This window comes from Odontesthes bonariensis, chromosome 1 (genome assembly GCF_027942865.1).
Source record: "Odontesthes bonariensis isolate fOdoBon6 chromosome 1, fOdoBon6.hap1, whole genome shotgun sequence".
In the NCBI taxonomy this organism is placed as follows: domain Eukaryota; kingdom Metazoa; phylum Chordata; class Actinopteri; order Atheriniformes; family Atherinopsidae; genus Odontesthes; species Odontesthes bonariensis.
Genome location: NC_134506.1, coordinates 2,631,040 through 2,648,079, shown reverse-complemented (window position 1 = coordinate 2,648,079; position 17,040 = coordinate 2,631,040). Strand labels below are relative to the sequence as shown.

At 42.5% G+C, this 17,040-nt stretch overlaps 1 protein-coding gene across 14 annotated transcripts in view; it reads left to right on the top strand.

Annotated features, from left to right (window-relative positions):
* The window catches only part of celf1 (cugbp, Elav-like family member 1), an 89,521-nt gene that overhangs the window by 60,037 nt on the left and 12,444 nt on the right, over nucleotides 1-17,040 (top strand). For 8 of the 14 annotated variants that reach the window (XM_075462640.1, XM_075462822.1, XM_075463266.1 and 5 more), the window contains 2 exons: nucleotides 2,045-2,158; nucleotides 7,348-7,533. In XM_075462640.1, coding sequence (XP_075318755.1) covers nucleotides 2,045-2,158; nucleotides 7,348-7,533 — 300 coding nt within the window. Of the gene's footprint in view, nucleotides 1-2,041; nucleotides 2,159-7,347; nucleotides 7,534-17,040 lie in introns of all 14 variants that reach the window. The other 6 variants (XM_075462552.1, XM_075462728.1, XM_075463175.1 and 3 more) reach the window with 1 other exon arrangement.

Below are 17,040 nucleotides of genomic sequence, written 5' to 3'. Positions count from 1 at the left end.
TAAATACAAATCAGGCTCTAAAGATACAGTGGAAACCGCTTATATAGATCAAAATGCTTGGGACAGAATCATTTCTATACAAATGCTGTTTAAATAATTAGTTTATAGTACTCAAGAAATCCGCTTATAATGTTCATTTTTGGCCATTTTATGAATGTAAACATGTGCAAAAATTATTTTAAAACTACGTGTAGCTATTTTATTTTTTACTAACCTTGATTCCTTTCTGGACGTCTGCTTCTGCCCTATGCTTCTGCCTCGCTAGCTAACGTAACGAGCGAAGTGCATTGTGTGTAAACGCTCTGCATACTGTCTGATCGAATGAGTATGCCGTTTGCAAGTATGTAGTATGTAGTAGGCGGTTTCGAACACAACCAGTGACTCTGAGTTGATATTGATAGTATCTTATTCGTTGCGTGGCCAGCAATATGTTCATTATTTTCCCTTACAGAGGCAGCTTCAGCTTAGTTGAAAGCTAGCTGTTGTTGTTTGACTGTACAATAACCTATATTGTTGGGCTTTGCTTAGCTTGCAGGTACTTATTCGAATTTGAGGTAGAGTTATACACTGCTGACACTTCACTTGCTGTCAACCAGTCACAATTATGCATTTCACCATGATGTTGAGCTTCTGTGACATACTGTAAACTCTATGCCATCTAACGAGCTGAGTGAACAGCATAGGCTTAAGGTCTCGGTATGCTTCTCCGTCGCTATCCGTCAATCCGTCTCCGTGGTCACGGACAGGCTTTAAACCTTTCGAAGTTCTCCATCGGGATGTCAGATACGCAAGGCAGTTCACCTCCGGATCAGTAGGCGTCGCTACGTTAAACGACACAATCTCGCGACTTCTATGGTGAAAGTCGTTGATTGATTGTTTACCTTCCGGCTCCGTTCCACTCCTCACAGTGAACGATGGCGACCTCTTCAATAAGTCGTTCCTCGATTTGCTCCATTTTTTAAAAATGTTGACCAGCACACAGTAAACTCTTGTGTAAAAATGGCGGTGTTGTTGTTCTGAGAGGAAGGCGCTAAACCAGAAAAGTGAATCCGGAAATTATGTTGTTAGCCGATCAATCACAACCCTTACGGTCTCCGTCGCCTCGACGGATAGATAGATAGGAACTTTGGCCGACGCACGCAAGCGGCAGAGAGCGTCTCCGGGAGGGTCTCCGTAGATGACCATAAATCAGCCTTTACTGATGTATGCAGTATGCTGGCTGAGGAGAAGAAGAGAAAAAGAATGTCAGGGAGTTTCTTTATTGTTTGCTTTATGGCTACAAAATGCACATGCAGATGTGGTTGTCAACAGAAATAATTTCTTTAACTGAATTACAAAACTAATGATCTGCGTTGCTTGAGTAAAATGTTACTCCTAACTCTTCTTATTTAGCTGGACTTTTGAGCCAGATATCATCAGAGTTGTGATTTGAAGGGTGTGGCCTTTCAATAATCATTACTTTCAGCCTAAATTACAGCACTGCTATAAAGCCCTTAGTACTCATATTTGTTGTCAAGTTAATGCATGTACTTTCCAGTAAGTCGGCCAAGTCTAAAGTTTCTTCGTCATTTCAGCTCACAGCAATTTGAGACAGCACAATATAAGTGAAATAATAACAAACTTATACAAATTCAACAGAGTTATACACCTTTGTTGTTAGAACCCTAACAAATTCATACAAACATAAAAGGAATTTAACTTTTTGTTGTTAGAACCCTAAAATGTGTTTTCATATTTCACAACCACTCGCCTTAAACTCAAGTGAGATGATTTGGGATAAGTTGGATTCCATAATGGGGAAAAGAAAACCATAGTGCGTAGCATAGAAAAAAACGCTTCAGGAGACAGCCTCATGAGGCTGGTTTAGTGAATACTAATAATGTCTATTGCTATTGTCAAACCAAAAGGGACTTTAAAGACAATTTCCTCTTCATTGTCCTGCAATTTAAAAAGATATGATAAAGTGTGCTTTGACTAACACTGCAAAAAAATGCATTTATATTTATTATACTATTTATTATAACTGTATATGTTACCAAAGCAGGTTCTCCCCCCACCTCGACCAGCAACTCTTCGATGAACCCCATCGCTCCTTTGGGGGCCCTGCAAACTCTGGCTGCGAGTGGTGGAGCTGGTATCAACATGGGCTCCTTGACAGGTAATAAGCTAAAGCCAAACCTTCAATTGCCTTTCTGCACAGACTGATGCATTCTGAGGTGGGACATTTGATGTAGGTTTTCCTTTTCCAAAACATATGAAGACGTCTTGTGAATTGGCTACGAGTGAGTTTGTCCCAACATGTGTAAAAAAAAAAAAAAGAATTTTAAAAAGCAAATAGCATTCAGTGTAGCATGTTTGACAGACTGAGAATACTTTACATTGGAGAGGGTCCAAAAAGCACAGTACTGAACTCACTTTTCTTCCCTCATATCGGTCTTCCCTGCAGGGCAGCTGCAGCCTGACTCTAAGCTGCTCATGTGAACTAACTTTCTCAGTCATTCAACATCTGAAATCATAAAGAGATACAGTTAAACTATTGCCATCCAAAGACTTAAAAAAAATGAAGGATGATTGTGAATCTACAATGCTTTGGAAGGTTCAAAAGAACAGTAACTGGAGACTAGTGACTTAGTGACTTCATGGTTTGTTTTAGGCACACCTTGTAATTCTGATGTCTATTCACCCTATTACGCCCCGCCCATTTTTAACAGCCTTTTTTCTTCCGCTTTGTGTTGGAACTTCCGGTCAGCTAGTTCCGGTTAGCTAGTGTAAGGTAGTGTAAGATGGATGTTACCTGGGCAGAGACAAGCAATGCTGTTCGTAGTAGTGGAGGTGACATGTTACTACACCCTAGTCTAATAACAGAGTGGATGGACGACATGAGGAGATGGCCCCCTGTGATGTACGGCGATATTTTCAATCATATGGTTTTATCTGTAGGCGTAAACGGGGCTTCGATGAAAAACTTTAAAAGCACCGAAGCATACCAGTACCTACACAGCGGAAAGGTCGGTCGCGTCCTGCTGCATAAACTGATGATCAAAAGTTATTTTTAAAAGCCACTGTAGGTCTACCATCCACAAAATGAAACGAACAGACATAGGGCTTTTTTGGAGGGTTTTTTAAGTTAAGTGCCCTCAGCCAAAGACGCCGGTCTTCCTCAACGCTAGGAAGCGGATGTAGATGAAAACTTGGCCCACAGCATTCAATTTGCCTCTTCCCGTGAGTAAAACAGTCTTGCTGAAGAGACAATCTTCTCTTATTCCAATTATTGTGGCAACCACGGACTGCACAAATGATACTAGTCATTTTATCTGACTTCTTTTTACCCTTGATTTTAATGACTCTGCGCCACCGGAAGTTCTAACACAAAATAAACAAGATGGCTCCGCCCTTGTAACCATGGAGAATAGGGTGAATATTTAAATAGCCATAGCAACCAAGGTACATTTTCATTTATGTTTGCCGAAACTAGAAACAGAAGAAACCTCCTGTAGGTCACAACAAGAGGTTTGATATTGAGAACACATGCTAAGGAAATTACTTTTAGATTTAAATCTAAATGTAAATGTACTTTATTTCTACAGCCCTTTACAGACAATCCTTACAGTGTACCAAAGTGCTTTACAGCAGGTAATAAATAAAGAGAAGAATAAGTCAATAAAAGAACAGTGAAAGCAATAAAATACAACAAAATCGAATAAGATAAAATAAGATAAAAGTGTCATCATACTACTGGGTATTAAAAGCAATCCTAAATAAGTAGGTTTTTAGCCTAGATTTGAAGAGGCCCAGGTCAGAAATAAGACGCAGCTGGACGGGGGGCTTATTCCAGAGCCTGGGGGCAGCTTTGGGAAAAGGCTCGCTCACCCCAGGGTTTGTATTCTGACCTGGGCACTTCCAGCAGAAACTGATCTGTTGACCTCAGAGCTCTACCAGGACTGTTAAAAGCTCAGATAAATACGATGGGGCGAGGCCGTTAAGAGCTTTAAAAACCAACATTAAAAGTTTAAAATCAATTCGTTAAAGGACAGGAAGCCAATGGAGGGAGTTTAAGAAAATAGCACATCATTTAAGAACGATGATGTGCTATGGCTATTATGCATGTTCATATATCAAGAAGGTTCCCAGTTTGAATCTAAGCTGTGAATTTATGCATGTTCTCCCTGTGCATGCATTGCTTCTCTCCTGGTGCTCCAGCTTCCTCCCACCTACATGTTAGGTTACATGGCTTATCACATCCATGGTGTGAGTGTGTATGGTCATTTGTTTTTGTGTTAGCTCTGCAGTTTGACACATGGTAGCCCAAGGCATCATGTGCTGATTTTCTGATTGAACAATGAAAATTCTACCATCTTAGCCATGGCTGCAAAATATAAAAGCAAACTTTCAACTAATATAGACTTAGTTTTAACAACTGAAATTGAATCTTTTTCAACTACAGAGACAAAAAAGCCCCAAAAGACCAGAGGTCCGTTTCACGAAGCAGGTTTAGTGAAAACTCTGAATTGATTAACCCTGAAATGAGGGAAACTCTGAGTTTTCCGTTTCACAAAGGGAGGTAACTCAAACCAGAGAAAGAGGGGTAAATCTAGCCTGTTTCACAGAGAGAGGTAACTTAAATATGATAGAGAAAGGTTGAATGGGGCATTAATCCTTGTTCTGTGATGTGATATGTAGCCCAAAAAAAATTGGTTGGGTCTGTAATGGCTCAGAACCTCCCTAAAAGGCTCTCTGAAACAGCTATGTTACTATGCTGGGTTTAGAATGCGTCGTTTGCCCTTATTGGCGTCATTTCAGAGCTTATCTGGCAACCTCATTATGAAATGCAGGTAGGTGTTGGCGCTATTCGTTTGCCGTTGCTTGATTGGCTGCCCTTGCTCTCACTGAAAAGAAAGCTCATTCCCTTTAGATGAACAAGCCAGAGCTAACGTGCAATAATTACAACAGGAATATGGCACAACACACATTTAAAACAAAATAAAATGTGATACTTACAGGCTGTACTGATTGCTGGGGTAGATTTTGTTGCAAAGTCGGAACTGACCCTGTACTGAGCATTAAATTCCGACTGAAGCCTGCTCGGAATCGTGCAAGGTTCGTGAAACTGTATTCCGTGAAATGCGCAGAGCAAAGGAAAAGTCGGCGGTTGTATGTACTGGGGATGCTGTTAAAAATAAATAAAAGCCATTGATTGCGAACATTGCTTTCCGGGGGAAGAATATGTAACGATCGTAGTCCGCTTTATCAGCCTTGGAAGGCACACCTGTTCCTGTTTCTCGCCGAAGGGGCGTGTCTGAAAGGGGGTGGCTGTGGATTTGGGTGTGGGGGGGCGATTGCGCCAAAAGATACGTCACTTAATGCTCAAACACGGATTTGTCCATTTTCTGGCGGCAATTCAATAAAGGGGGAGTTCTTGAAACAGAGGTTCTGACACTTGCTGGCACTTTGTGTGTACTCCCCACAGCGGGGAGACTCAGAACTAACACCAAAAACGTGAAAAAGATGATTTTGATTCTCTATCCCCTTTAAGCTCTCGGTCAGTTACCGTAGTAACAGACTCTATGAACCTAACCTGGTCGGGACCAGGTTTTACTCAATGAACCTGGAGTTTCTCTCTGTCTCCGCCCTGTTTCAGCCACACACGCCATTTGATTTCCTCATTCATTCAGTCAGCAGAGCGAGTTCTTCTACTTCTAGAAGTCCATCAGGCACAGCAGGAGGCGACTTTTTTCACCAACATGTCCTTCTGACAACGATCCCGTGGATGAAGGTGCAGCATTACTGCGCAGAGAATTAAACATTCATCAGGAGATGGTTATCAGACCGCGCATAGATGTTTTAGCATTTACAGACAATTATCTTTTTGAGTGGCACCATCAGAATTTTGTTGGGACATAAGAAAAAAAGACATAAAAGACAAATAAATATTTGTATGAATAGGCTTAAAAAAGATATCTATAGGCCTGTTATATTTTATAAAGGCCCTTGTGTCTTGGGGGTGGATTCCCTCCAGGGATTCCTCAGCCACTGGCCTTCCGTTAGAGGTGGTGGTGCTGGCCACCACCCGTTTTACGGGCATCTGCCTTCTTTCTGTTGGCTCAGTAGAAGTCTGTGTTAGTTTAAATAGGCTTAATTATTTAACAGAACATGATATAGATGAGAAGACATTTATGTGTGTGAGAACAGCATTATGTTGGGGATAAAATAACTTCACAGTGAAATAGCCATTTAATATTTACTTTACAGTGTAAAACATGATCAAAATGAGGTACCTCCATGCCGAGGTCTCACCTGTTTGAACAATGTTTTTATATTTCATCTTAAACTGCTGCCAAGTGCACTTCTCCCCCACGGGATTGCACCTAAATTAAATAAATGAATGGGCTACCATTCAAGCAGTTTTCCCCTGTAATATTATTGTGATTGCAAAGGAATACATTTAAACTTACACTTTTGTAGCTACAGCGGTGTTGCACGTCTTTCTAAAAACGTGTCGAAACTCGCTGTATGAGCGCACTAAGATTTCCAATTCGAGGTTGGTGAAAACGTAGCCCCTCCTCTTCCCCGTTGCCATGCTGACTCGTCGAATCGGGGCTCCATTGATGCTGGCTTTTTAAAGTTGTGGTGCACGCGCTAAACTCAAGGTGAACCTACTCAGAGTTGATTAAACTCACTCAAATCAGTGTTTCTGGAACCGAAAACTCAGAGTTTTCTATCTCAGAGTAGATCCACTCAGAGTTCAGGAATAGACTCAGAGTTTGTTCAATTCAATTCAATTCATTTTTATTTATATAGCGCCAAATACAACAAATGTCATCTCAAGGCACTTAGATTATAAAGTCCAATTCAAGCCAATTGGAATTCAATTAATTGTAATCATAATTATTCATAAAATAATCCAATTCGTTCATATAGAGCCAATTCAAAAACAATTTCCTAGCTAAGGAAACCAACAGATTGCACTGAAACTTTTTTTTTTTTTTTTGTTGAACCTGCTTTGTGATACGGACCCCTGGTATAGATTTATGTGTATCAATATTGGTTCAACTGTGAGCAGTGACCAGTAATAATAATAATAATAAGTAATAATAGTGAATAGTTAAAGAAAATACGGAGATATAAAAACAGAGATATAACCTCTTGGCCTTGATGCCCAGCCTGGTTTTAACTTTAACTCTTTTAACTTCTTGATGTCATATGAAATTCATCAGTTTTTGCAGCACTACCACTTTTAGAATTGTTCTGTTACTGGCCAGATTTTCACATATAAGTGAGACTGATCTTTTTCTCCTCTCTCATTTTTGACTATTGCTTACTTACTGTGTTTTCTTGTAAATGATGCAGGCATGGCAGCACTAAATGGCAGCCTTGCTTCTGGAGGTTTATCTAATGGCTCTGGTAATACCATGGAGGCACTGAGCCAGGCCTACTCAGGGATCCAGCAGTATGCTGCTGCTGCCCTACCCAACTTATACAACCAGAGCCTGCTGTCCCAGCAAAATGTCTCAGCTGCAGGCAGCCAAAAAGAGGGTAAGTTCTGTTGGCTTCGAGTAGAAAATAGAAGATTAAATAAGATGTGGTATAATGAAAAGTACAGAAGGTTTTTTTTTTCATAATCAAAGAGGAAAAGGACACATTACTTGAGGTGAAATCTTGTACCGACATCCATTGAATGGTCATTTATACGAAAACAGTATTTCAAGTGAGAATCAGCAACTGTTTATTTGTCAGTACAATTAGTCATCTTCTTTTGTTCTCCTGAAAAACAAAAACAGCACAACTTGATAAAAAAAATAGATGAGGCCAAAACTGCAATTGTATGCAAATATAAGTAATGCAAACACAGATTCAGTCAAGCCTGAAAATTGTGACTCATTTCATGCCTGGATGAAGTTTGTACTGTTAAGTATGCCAATGTGGTAAGGCTCCAAGGAGGGCTGTTTTTCATTTTGGCTAAATGAATTCTTTCCTTTCAACTGCAGTTGCGAAATCTTTACCCTTAGCTTTTAAGTATATGGAGATCATTAATCTTCTAACCCCTAAATTATTGATTGTTACAGAATTTGATATAAAACCTTTGTATGCTGTACATAGATGATTAAAAGGGGTGATCTGGAAGTTACAGATAAGTGCAACCAATACATTTGTTATTACATTTAAAGGAGATGAAGAAGTGTATTTACAAATGTAAAACACAGAAAATAAATGACACCAATTAACCATAATACTATAAGTGCTAAGATGTAAAGTGAGTAGTAGTCTGAGGTGTCTCACAGTCTGTAAAGAGATGATGAAATCTGTGGAAAGCAGATTTTCACACCCTGTCTGGTCATGTTGAACGGTTTGTCATAATGTTATGGGAGATGGATGTATATGACTAACATGGCTGCAGACACAACTAAGAAATCTGTGAACTCAATTTACAAATTTTGCTTGTAGGAGTTAAGAGTTTGCTCCGTGTGGCGAACTCAGTGTGGCATTGTGTGTGGTCACACACCTACACACAAGTTTACATAGATGGACAGAGGCTTCTCTAGCCATTAAAAAAATAAACAATCACTTCCCTTAAATGATCCTTTTGCAGTCAAGATGACTTTAGAATGCCCCCTCTACTCATCAAACTCCCACTAATCTACCATAAATCTAACAGATCGGGTCGGCAACCTTTAACACTCAAAGAGCCATTTGGACCCGGTTTCCACGGAACAGAAAACACTGGGAGCCGCAAATACTTTTTGACATCTAAAATTAAGCTATTGTTATTTTACCTTGATGCTTTGTGTAAACAACTATAGTGTGTTGCTTACAAAATCCATGAAGTGCTACAGAGAAAAGGAAATTTGATTAATGTAATGAACACATTTTTAACATTTTTTAACTCTTAAAAGATAATAATAAAAAAAAAACATGCCGAGTAGAAGCTCTCTTCCAAATGGAGTAAAAAGCTGAACTTAAATGATCCATGTAGCAAACAAAAAAATGCAGTGAGCCCTCATCCTTATATCGCCTTTGGGCTTTCTTCAGATGTTTTATTTTTTTTCCATGTCCTGTCCAGCATTATGGCAGCAGAATTGTAATCTGAACACCGTTTATGCTAAACACATTTGCTATGCCAAGGGAAGCTTTATGAATGTAAAGCTCCCCTTGACGCCCATCAACTCCTCATTTTTATTTATTTATTTTGTTACAATATTTAACATGATATGATAATAGTGCCGAACCGGACCGGGGGACAGAGAGAGAGGGAAAGCGAAGAAGAGAAAAAAAGAACAGAAACATGAAGAGACAAACATAAAAAACAATGAAAAATCTGACAACCAGCTGCTACACCTGTAAAAACAAAACTGAAGACGATTCACGGCTTTTGTGGGGAATCCAGCCTTAGAAGCACCAGGAGCACCTGGAACCAGACAAGCAGAGAACAAACACACAGACAAAAAAACAAAAAAACACAAGCAGCAATCTCATATAATACACAGGTGACCTTAAACCACAGGACAGCACAACAACTGCTTAGTGAGCATGCTACTGGGCAAATGAATGTGTGTGTGTGTGTGTGTGCATGAACATGCAATACACATAGATGGTCCCATTTAATAACCATGCTTAAATATCAGTGTATAGTGTCACAACCCCCCCCCCCCCCAGCAATCAGAAGCAGGCAGAGAGGGCCCCCAGACCCAGGCCACCAACAGCCCCCAAGGAGCACAGAACCCGGGAAGCCCACCATAGGGACAACCACGCATCCCCCCAGAATACAGCAGAGGAAGCCCCCGGACAGAGCCCCCACAAGCATCGGGCAGAGCCCCCCCGGCGACCAGAGGTGGCAGCCTACCAGCCCCGCCAGGCCCCCGCCACCCAGACATGGGCCACGCGCCGGAACCGACCCCCGCGAGCCCGAGCGCCACCAAAACCCCCCGGCAGGGGCTCCGCCCTACACCCGAGAGGGCCAGGCGCCCCAGACAGCCAACCGCAGTGGGCCAGCGCCTCCCCCAGTGCCCCTGGGCAAGCACCCCGGGAGTCAAGACGTGCCCACAGGTGGGTGAGGCCGCGAGCAGCGGGGAGAAGCAATGCCCCCCCCCCCCCCCCCCATCAGGAACAGCACAAGCAGGCCAGAGGACAGCAGGACCCAGCCCCAGACCCAGTCACCCCATAAATCATATAAGAGAAAAAAATAAATAAATAAATAATAATAATAATAAAATAAATAAATAAATACATACATACATAAAGAAAAAAAAAAAAATCCACAAACACTCGCACAGCACATGCATCCATCCCCCACCTCCGCTGGAGTGTGGCGCAGCGTGCACATCCGGGGGCCAGCAGCCCCCCAGCCACCACAGACCCCGAACCAGCAGGACAACTCCTCCTCCTGGCCCCCCCCGCCCCAGGCAGCAACCAGGCAACAGGGGTGCGGGAAGACCCCTCCCCTCCCCCCTCTAGCTCTTTGATATGTTCTAATAGTGAGCATTTAAAATTGAGGGGCAGGCAACCTTGTGGAACTGGGAGCGTGGCCCTCCGGGCAGCCTACATACCCAAAGAGCCCCGACCACCAGATACCACTCAGTGCTCTCACCCCCCCAAAACCTAATGTGTGTGTGTGTGTGTGTGTGTGTGTGTGTGTGTGTGTGTGTGTGCGTGTGTGTGTGTGTGTGTGTGTGAGATTAGTAATGTCTAAGGTGTAATTAAAACAAGGGCGGGGAGTTGCAGAGTGCCGCAAAGGGGACCACCTACGTGGACCCATCCGATGCCCCCCACAGAACACACCCGCCCTCAAACCCTACGTGTGTGAATATGTGCTGTGTACAGGAGCCAGAAGGGAGAGGGGTATGGGGATCTAGAAGACCGGGGGAGCCTCTCTCCCTCAGATGTTTTTCTTTTCTTACAATTCTCCATACTTGGCCTACCTGGTGTTTAAAGTCTTGATCAATGCAGATTCTTCAATATACCGGCTTTCGGCTTGTGTGACGCATATTTTGAGCGACGAAAAATAATACAATTTTATTTTATTTCAATATTTCAAGATCACAATAATCTTCCAAATTAGAACTACAATAAAAAAAAAAAAACTAACACTAATAAAATACACTTAAATCGGATACTTTTTAATTTATTTTCCTAAGCCACGCGGAGCCGCAGAATAAGGATGAAAGAGCCGTGGGTTGCCAACCCCTGATCTAGAATATACAAACAACCTTGAAATGTAAAGGAGAAACTGGGATCATGGACTGAGCAAATGCACTTTCCCCTAAAAAAAAACTTGCAAATCATGGATCCCTTGACATAATCTCTCCCTCCTGCTGGGAGTGGATTCTCCTGAGAGTGTCCAGACCTCATTCCAAAGGATTTCTAAAACAGGGCTCTGGAGTAACTAATTTGGGTGCACCAGCACAAAAGTTTGGTGCACCCAAATTTTTGACCGCATCGCTTTCAACACCGCAGTTTTACAGGTTCACTCTTTTTTTTTTTTAAATAGCTATCGTCTTTTTGGGCAATATTGACCGGTAAATGATAAACTAACAATCTGGTCAACATAAAGTTCTTTATTTGAAGCACAATTCCACAAGATGGGTAACTAACTGAAAAGAGTTGGTGCTTAAAGTGCTTCACTGAGCTGAAATTTAAACTTAAAAATGAAAGAAAAAAAATCAAAAGTGCAAGTGTTTTAAGGACTCCAGCCAGTTACTCCACTGGTCACCAAGAGCAGCAAATGCTTTCTTTAAGGCAGCAGAAATTTCTAAAACAAATAAAAATTTGTTACGATGGCCCTTAGCGGCTGGCTTAAACAGGAGGCTTGAGGCAGAGGAAAGGTGCAAACCCACTAGGCGTTTTATTCACCGACACTGAATATTTACAAGGAGGAAACCTCATCACACAAGTCACATATAATCCTCACTACAGCCAACCCCAGGTTGTCAACCGGTAGCCTTTTATAGTCCCTCCCATTAACAAACCTACCATAACAGGGGAAACAAACATACATTAACATACATACAAAATAGCTAAAACATCACTTTATTTAACAAACACTATCACTAGACATCTGAACTATCACTAGACATCTGAAAACAAGTCTATCTAGGTTCTAGGGTTTTTAACACCAAACATTCAAAATGCACATTATTTACTTCTCCCCTTCAACTCATAATGGTCTCTTCCGGAACCTTTAAAACAGTGCTCAGGCTCCCGGGGAATCTTTTAGCCTGAACACCTACAGAGGAAGAGACAGAGGTAAGTAATTTACTTCACAATACACCTTCAAACAAAGATTAGTTACAATACTAGCGTTTCATTTATTCATTTGGTTTATTCCACAGGACAGGTCATCCTCAGTACCAGCTGAGAAGAAACTGGCTAAACCCCACAAACTAATAAAATACTCCAATCTCTTTCAGTGTAATCTGTTCTTTCAATAATACTCCAAACATCATTTTAAGTGTCCAGACAACGTAATGAAGCTCTTCATTAAATTTCCTCCCCCCTCTCTTTGAGAACACAGTACCTTAACATTCAGGAATCCTAGACAAACAGTCAGCTACAGTGTTGGTCTTTCCAGCCTTGTAATGGGCTGTGAAGTTATACGGTTGCAGGGCGAGGTACCATCCAGCAATCCGTGCGTTTGCATCTTTCATCCGATGCAACCACTGGAGGGCCCGGTGATCTGTTTCCACAAAGAAATGCCTTCCCAGCAGGTAGTACCTCAATGATTCAATGGCCCACTTCATTGCTAGACATTCTTTCTCCACTGTTGAATATCTGGTCTCCCGGTCCAGAAGCTTGCGACTCAGAAACACCACAGGCTTCATCTCTCCATCCACCTCCTGTAATAAAACTCCCCCCAGACCCACTCCAGAAGCATCAGTTTGTAGTGTAAAGGATTTCTCAAAATCTGGGGTGTGCAAAAATTTTTAAAACTCTTCTTAAAACGCACCTCTTTTCCTTGGCTTTTAATACTACGTAGGCTGTTGATTTTATGTTCACAGATATTTTAATTCGGGTGGGGTTGTCAGTCTATTTATTTTATTGTATTTATTTTATTGTACAGCACTTTGGAAACCTTTGTGTTTATTTAAACTGTGCTTTATAAATAAAGTGGATTGGATTGGATTGGAAAAAGAAAAAACCATTTACTTTCCAGATCAAGAGTTTACAATGCAATCTACTTTTTAACCCCCACCTCCCCCCGTTGGACAGGTCACTGGAATGGGGGTTTTTCATTAATAATATTATTATGGGTGCCAATGCCGAAGGCATTAGACACACATACTAATTTTGTGCCACTCTTATTATTTTCCATCATGTATTTCGGCATGCTACTAGTCTAGCACCGATGGTCCGACCGACATAAAAAGCACACTGCTGTGTGCGCAACGATCAGGAATAGTGTGCAATGACTTTTGGCTCTCATTAGAGGAAAGGAATTCCGGCAAAATGGGAAAAAGTGGGAAAATTGGCAATGGGAAAATGCATTGAAAATCAAAAAATAGGGCAGTTTTTGGCAGTTGGCGCAGCCTCGTAACTCAGCCATACATTATCACAGAGACATCATTCAAAGTTTAAATGTGACAGCAAACACTCAACTTTAACTTTTTGTTGATATATTATGCAGCTTTGACAGAACGGTAGTTTACGTTTTAGGAAGACTAAAACTCGGCTGAGGTGCGTCTCCCACTCTGTTTCTCACTCTAAATTCATAAAGAAAAAAAATCCTCGAACAAATGCCTCTCATGTCCAAAATATCTGCCCGATCTAGACCAATTTTACTCCAAAACGTAGGTATTTTTGTCCTCTTTCACTCAAAGTCACACAAAGTCAAAATCACTCATTGAGCTTGGCCTCACAGATTTCTCACAAATCACCTCTGTGTGCAGTCAGCCCTCCAGCTCACATTACTCACAGGTGTAAGTCGATGTCATAGAGTTAAGTCAGTTTTTAGCTGTTTTAAGTGGTTTTAATCCAAGACCTGTGCAGAATTTTAGTCGCTTTTAGTCCTTTTATACGCACAGAAGCAACTCTGTGTGTTTTTAAGGCCATCGGTGGCTTTTGACACTGCTTGGATTGGACTGCTCTAAAGGCTCGTGTATACTTCGCAGCAGTGTGTTGAAGTGAGCTTGTCGCAGACACGACACAGTTATTTTTGATTTATGCCTACTTTTGAAGCGCTGTCTGCGCTATGTTAATCCCACGCCACAACGCAAGAGGGACAATCACGAACAAGCTAGGATTGTGGGTGTTACGGTTACGGAGGTCATTCAACAACAATGGCGACTGGACGAATGCGCACTTTGATTGAGATGCAGCTGATCGATCTAGAAATAGAAGAAATATTGCTACTACTGGAGCTGGCAGAGAGGCGAAAGAATCGTCACGGTTAACGTCACCATTAGCCGGTTAACAAACCGGAAAAACGCATAGTGTAGAGTGGAGTTGACCAATCAGAGGCCTCCTTTCTCTCACCCCAGCGACGATATCTGCGACACTGTCTGCGGTGAGTTACAATTTTGAGGAGGTGCACCAGAGTGTCTGCGTAAGGAGCGGGGGCATGTCTGCGTTAACTGCGACACACACGCAGACGACCTGGTTTCCGACCATAAATCAGGCTTAAGCCGGCGCAACAACCAGGCTAACAGCTACATAGCTAATCTACATGCTATGGCTACCTCCATGCCGCCTGGAGATAATTCACAACTAAAAAAAGCTCATAAAAAGATTGCTAACCTGCTAGAGGACATTCGTCGACTCTCAGATGAACAAAGGAGCAAAGAGGCCCTGCTTACCCAGTGCATGGACATTGCCCATGACCAGTCGCTACGAATCTCCTCACTCTCAACAGCCCTCCAAGACACAGTGCCCTGGGATCCCTCTGGCCCATGGACATCTTCCTGCTCCACTCCCCACCTCCAGCGATCATGGCAAGGCAAGGCAAGGCAATTTTATTTATAGAGCACAATTCATACACAGGGCAATTCAAAGTGCTTCATGGGTCAAGGTGGTTTCTCACAGCCAAAAGAGGACCTCACTCAGGGACGGCTCGCCTCCCCTCCGACTCTCCAATCGCTTCGAGGATCTGTCGCAGCTCGGTGAGGACCTGGGCAATAGACAGGGCTGGAGCTCGGACCTGGCTCTAGTGGCTGCTGTGGCTCAATCCTTGCCAGCGACTGGTGCTTCTTCCACGGGCTCCATGGCTCCCTCTTCACCGCCGGACAACAATTGTCATCACGGACCATGACTTCTGTCTCACGCCGGAGGCTTCTAAAGGCCTCAGTATGCTTCTCCGTCGCTATCCATCAATCCGTCTCCGTAGTCCGTCTTTTCAAAGTTCTCCGTCGGGCTGTCGGATACGCAAGGCAGTTCACCTCCCGATCAGTAGGCCTCGCTACGTTAGACGACCCAATCTGGCGACATCTATGGTGAAAGTGGTTGATTGGTTGTTCACCTTCCGGCTCCGTTCCACTCCTCACAGAGAACGATGGCGACTGAGAGAGAAAGACTGTTGTTGGAGTTGGAGCTTGTTGATTTTGAAATGCAAATAATTTTAACCAAATGTTGACCGGCACACAGTAAACTCTTTCAAAAATGGCGGTGTTGTTGTTCTGAGAGGAAGGAGCTAAACCGGAAAAGTGATTCCGGAAATGATGTCGTTAGCCGACCAATTACAACCCTTGCGGTCTCCACGAGTCTCCGTCTCCTCGACGGATAGATAGGAATGTTGGCCGACGCACACAAGAGACGGAGAGCGTCTCCAGGAGGGTCTACGTACCTCTCCGTAGGCGACCATAAATCAGCCTTAAAGGAGGCAGTGCTGAAGCGCTCCGGGGATCTCCTCAGCGGCCGGACTCATGACCCTCCTCTCGGGGCTGAGGCACCCCCCAGAGCATACTGGGTCCCCTCCCCTCTCCCCCGCTTTGGTTGCCGCTGCGTACCCACAGGGCTCGTCTCCGCCGGCACACACCGTGGATGGTGTCTATGTGCAGGCTCCCGTGGCTCCCACAACTTAGGGGAGCCCACGACCCCTTTTCCCGCCCTCCACTGCAATTATAGGGGATTCGTACACCCTCCCGGCGCGGATCCATGGCTCTGAGCTTTTTAGCAGAATCCTTGCACCTGGCTTCAGTCAGCATGTAGAATCCACAACTTTGGTTTTATTGACAATTTTAATTTGTTAATTTAATTGACTTCCAAGTCATTAACCCATATACAGGTCCTTCTCAAAAAATTTGCATATTGTGATAAAGTTCATTATTTTCCATAATGTAATGATAAAAATTGAACTTTCATATATTTTAGATTCATTGCACACCAACTGAAATATTTCAGGTCTTTTATTGTTTTAATACTGATGATTTTGGCATACAGCTCATGAAAACTCAAAATTCCCATCTCAAAAAATTAGCATATTTCATCCAACCAATAAAAGAAAAGTGTTTTTAATACAAAAAAAGTCAACCTTCAAATAATTGTGTTCAGTTATGCACTCAATACTTGGTCGGGAATCCTTTTGCAGGAATCAGAATCAGAATCAGAATCAGAATAACTTTATTAATCCCTTGCGGGAAATTCTTTTGTTGCAGTGCTCTTATTTACAGGAAAATAAAGATTAATAAGAATAAGATAGGGAAAAAAATAAAATAAAAATAAAATAAGAATAAAAATATCGATATGTACAAAAATAGAATAAACAATAAACAGTATTTACAATGCTACTCAGTAGCTAATTATTATTGTTATGACCGGGTTATTGCACATGGTGAGGTGATGTCATACACTGGAATTGTACAGTTTGATGGCCACAGGCAGGAATGACTTCCTGTGGCGCTCTGTGGTGCAGCGTGGTGCAATCAGTCTCTGGCTGAAGGTGCTTTTGTGGCTGACCAACACATTATGAAGAGGATGTGCAGGATTGTCCAGCATGGATTTGATCCTGGACAGCATCCTTCCGTCTGACACTGCTGTCAGAGAGTCCAGCTCCTCTCCGACAACGTGGCTGGCTTTGCGGATGAGTTTGTTCAGTCTGTTGGCGTCCTTCACCTTCAG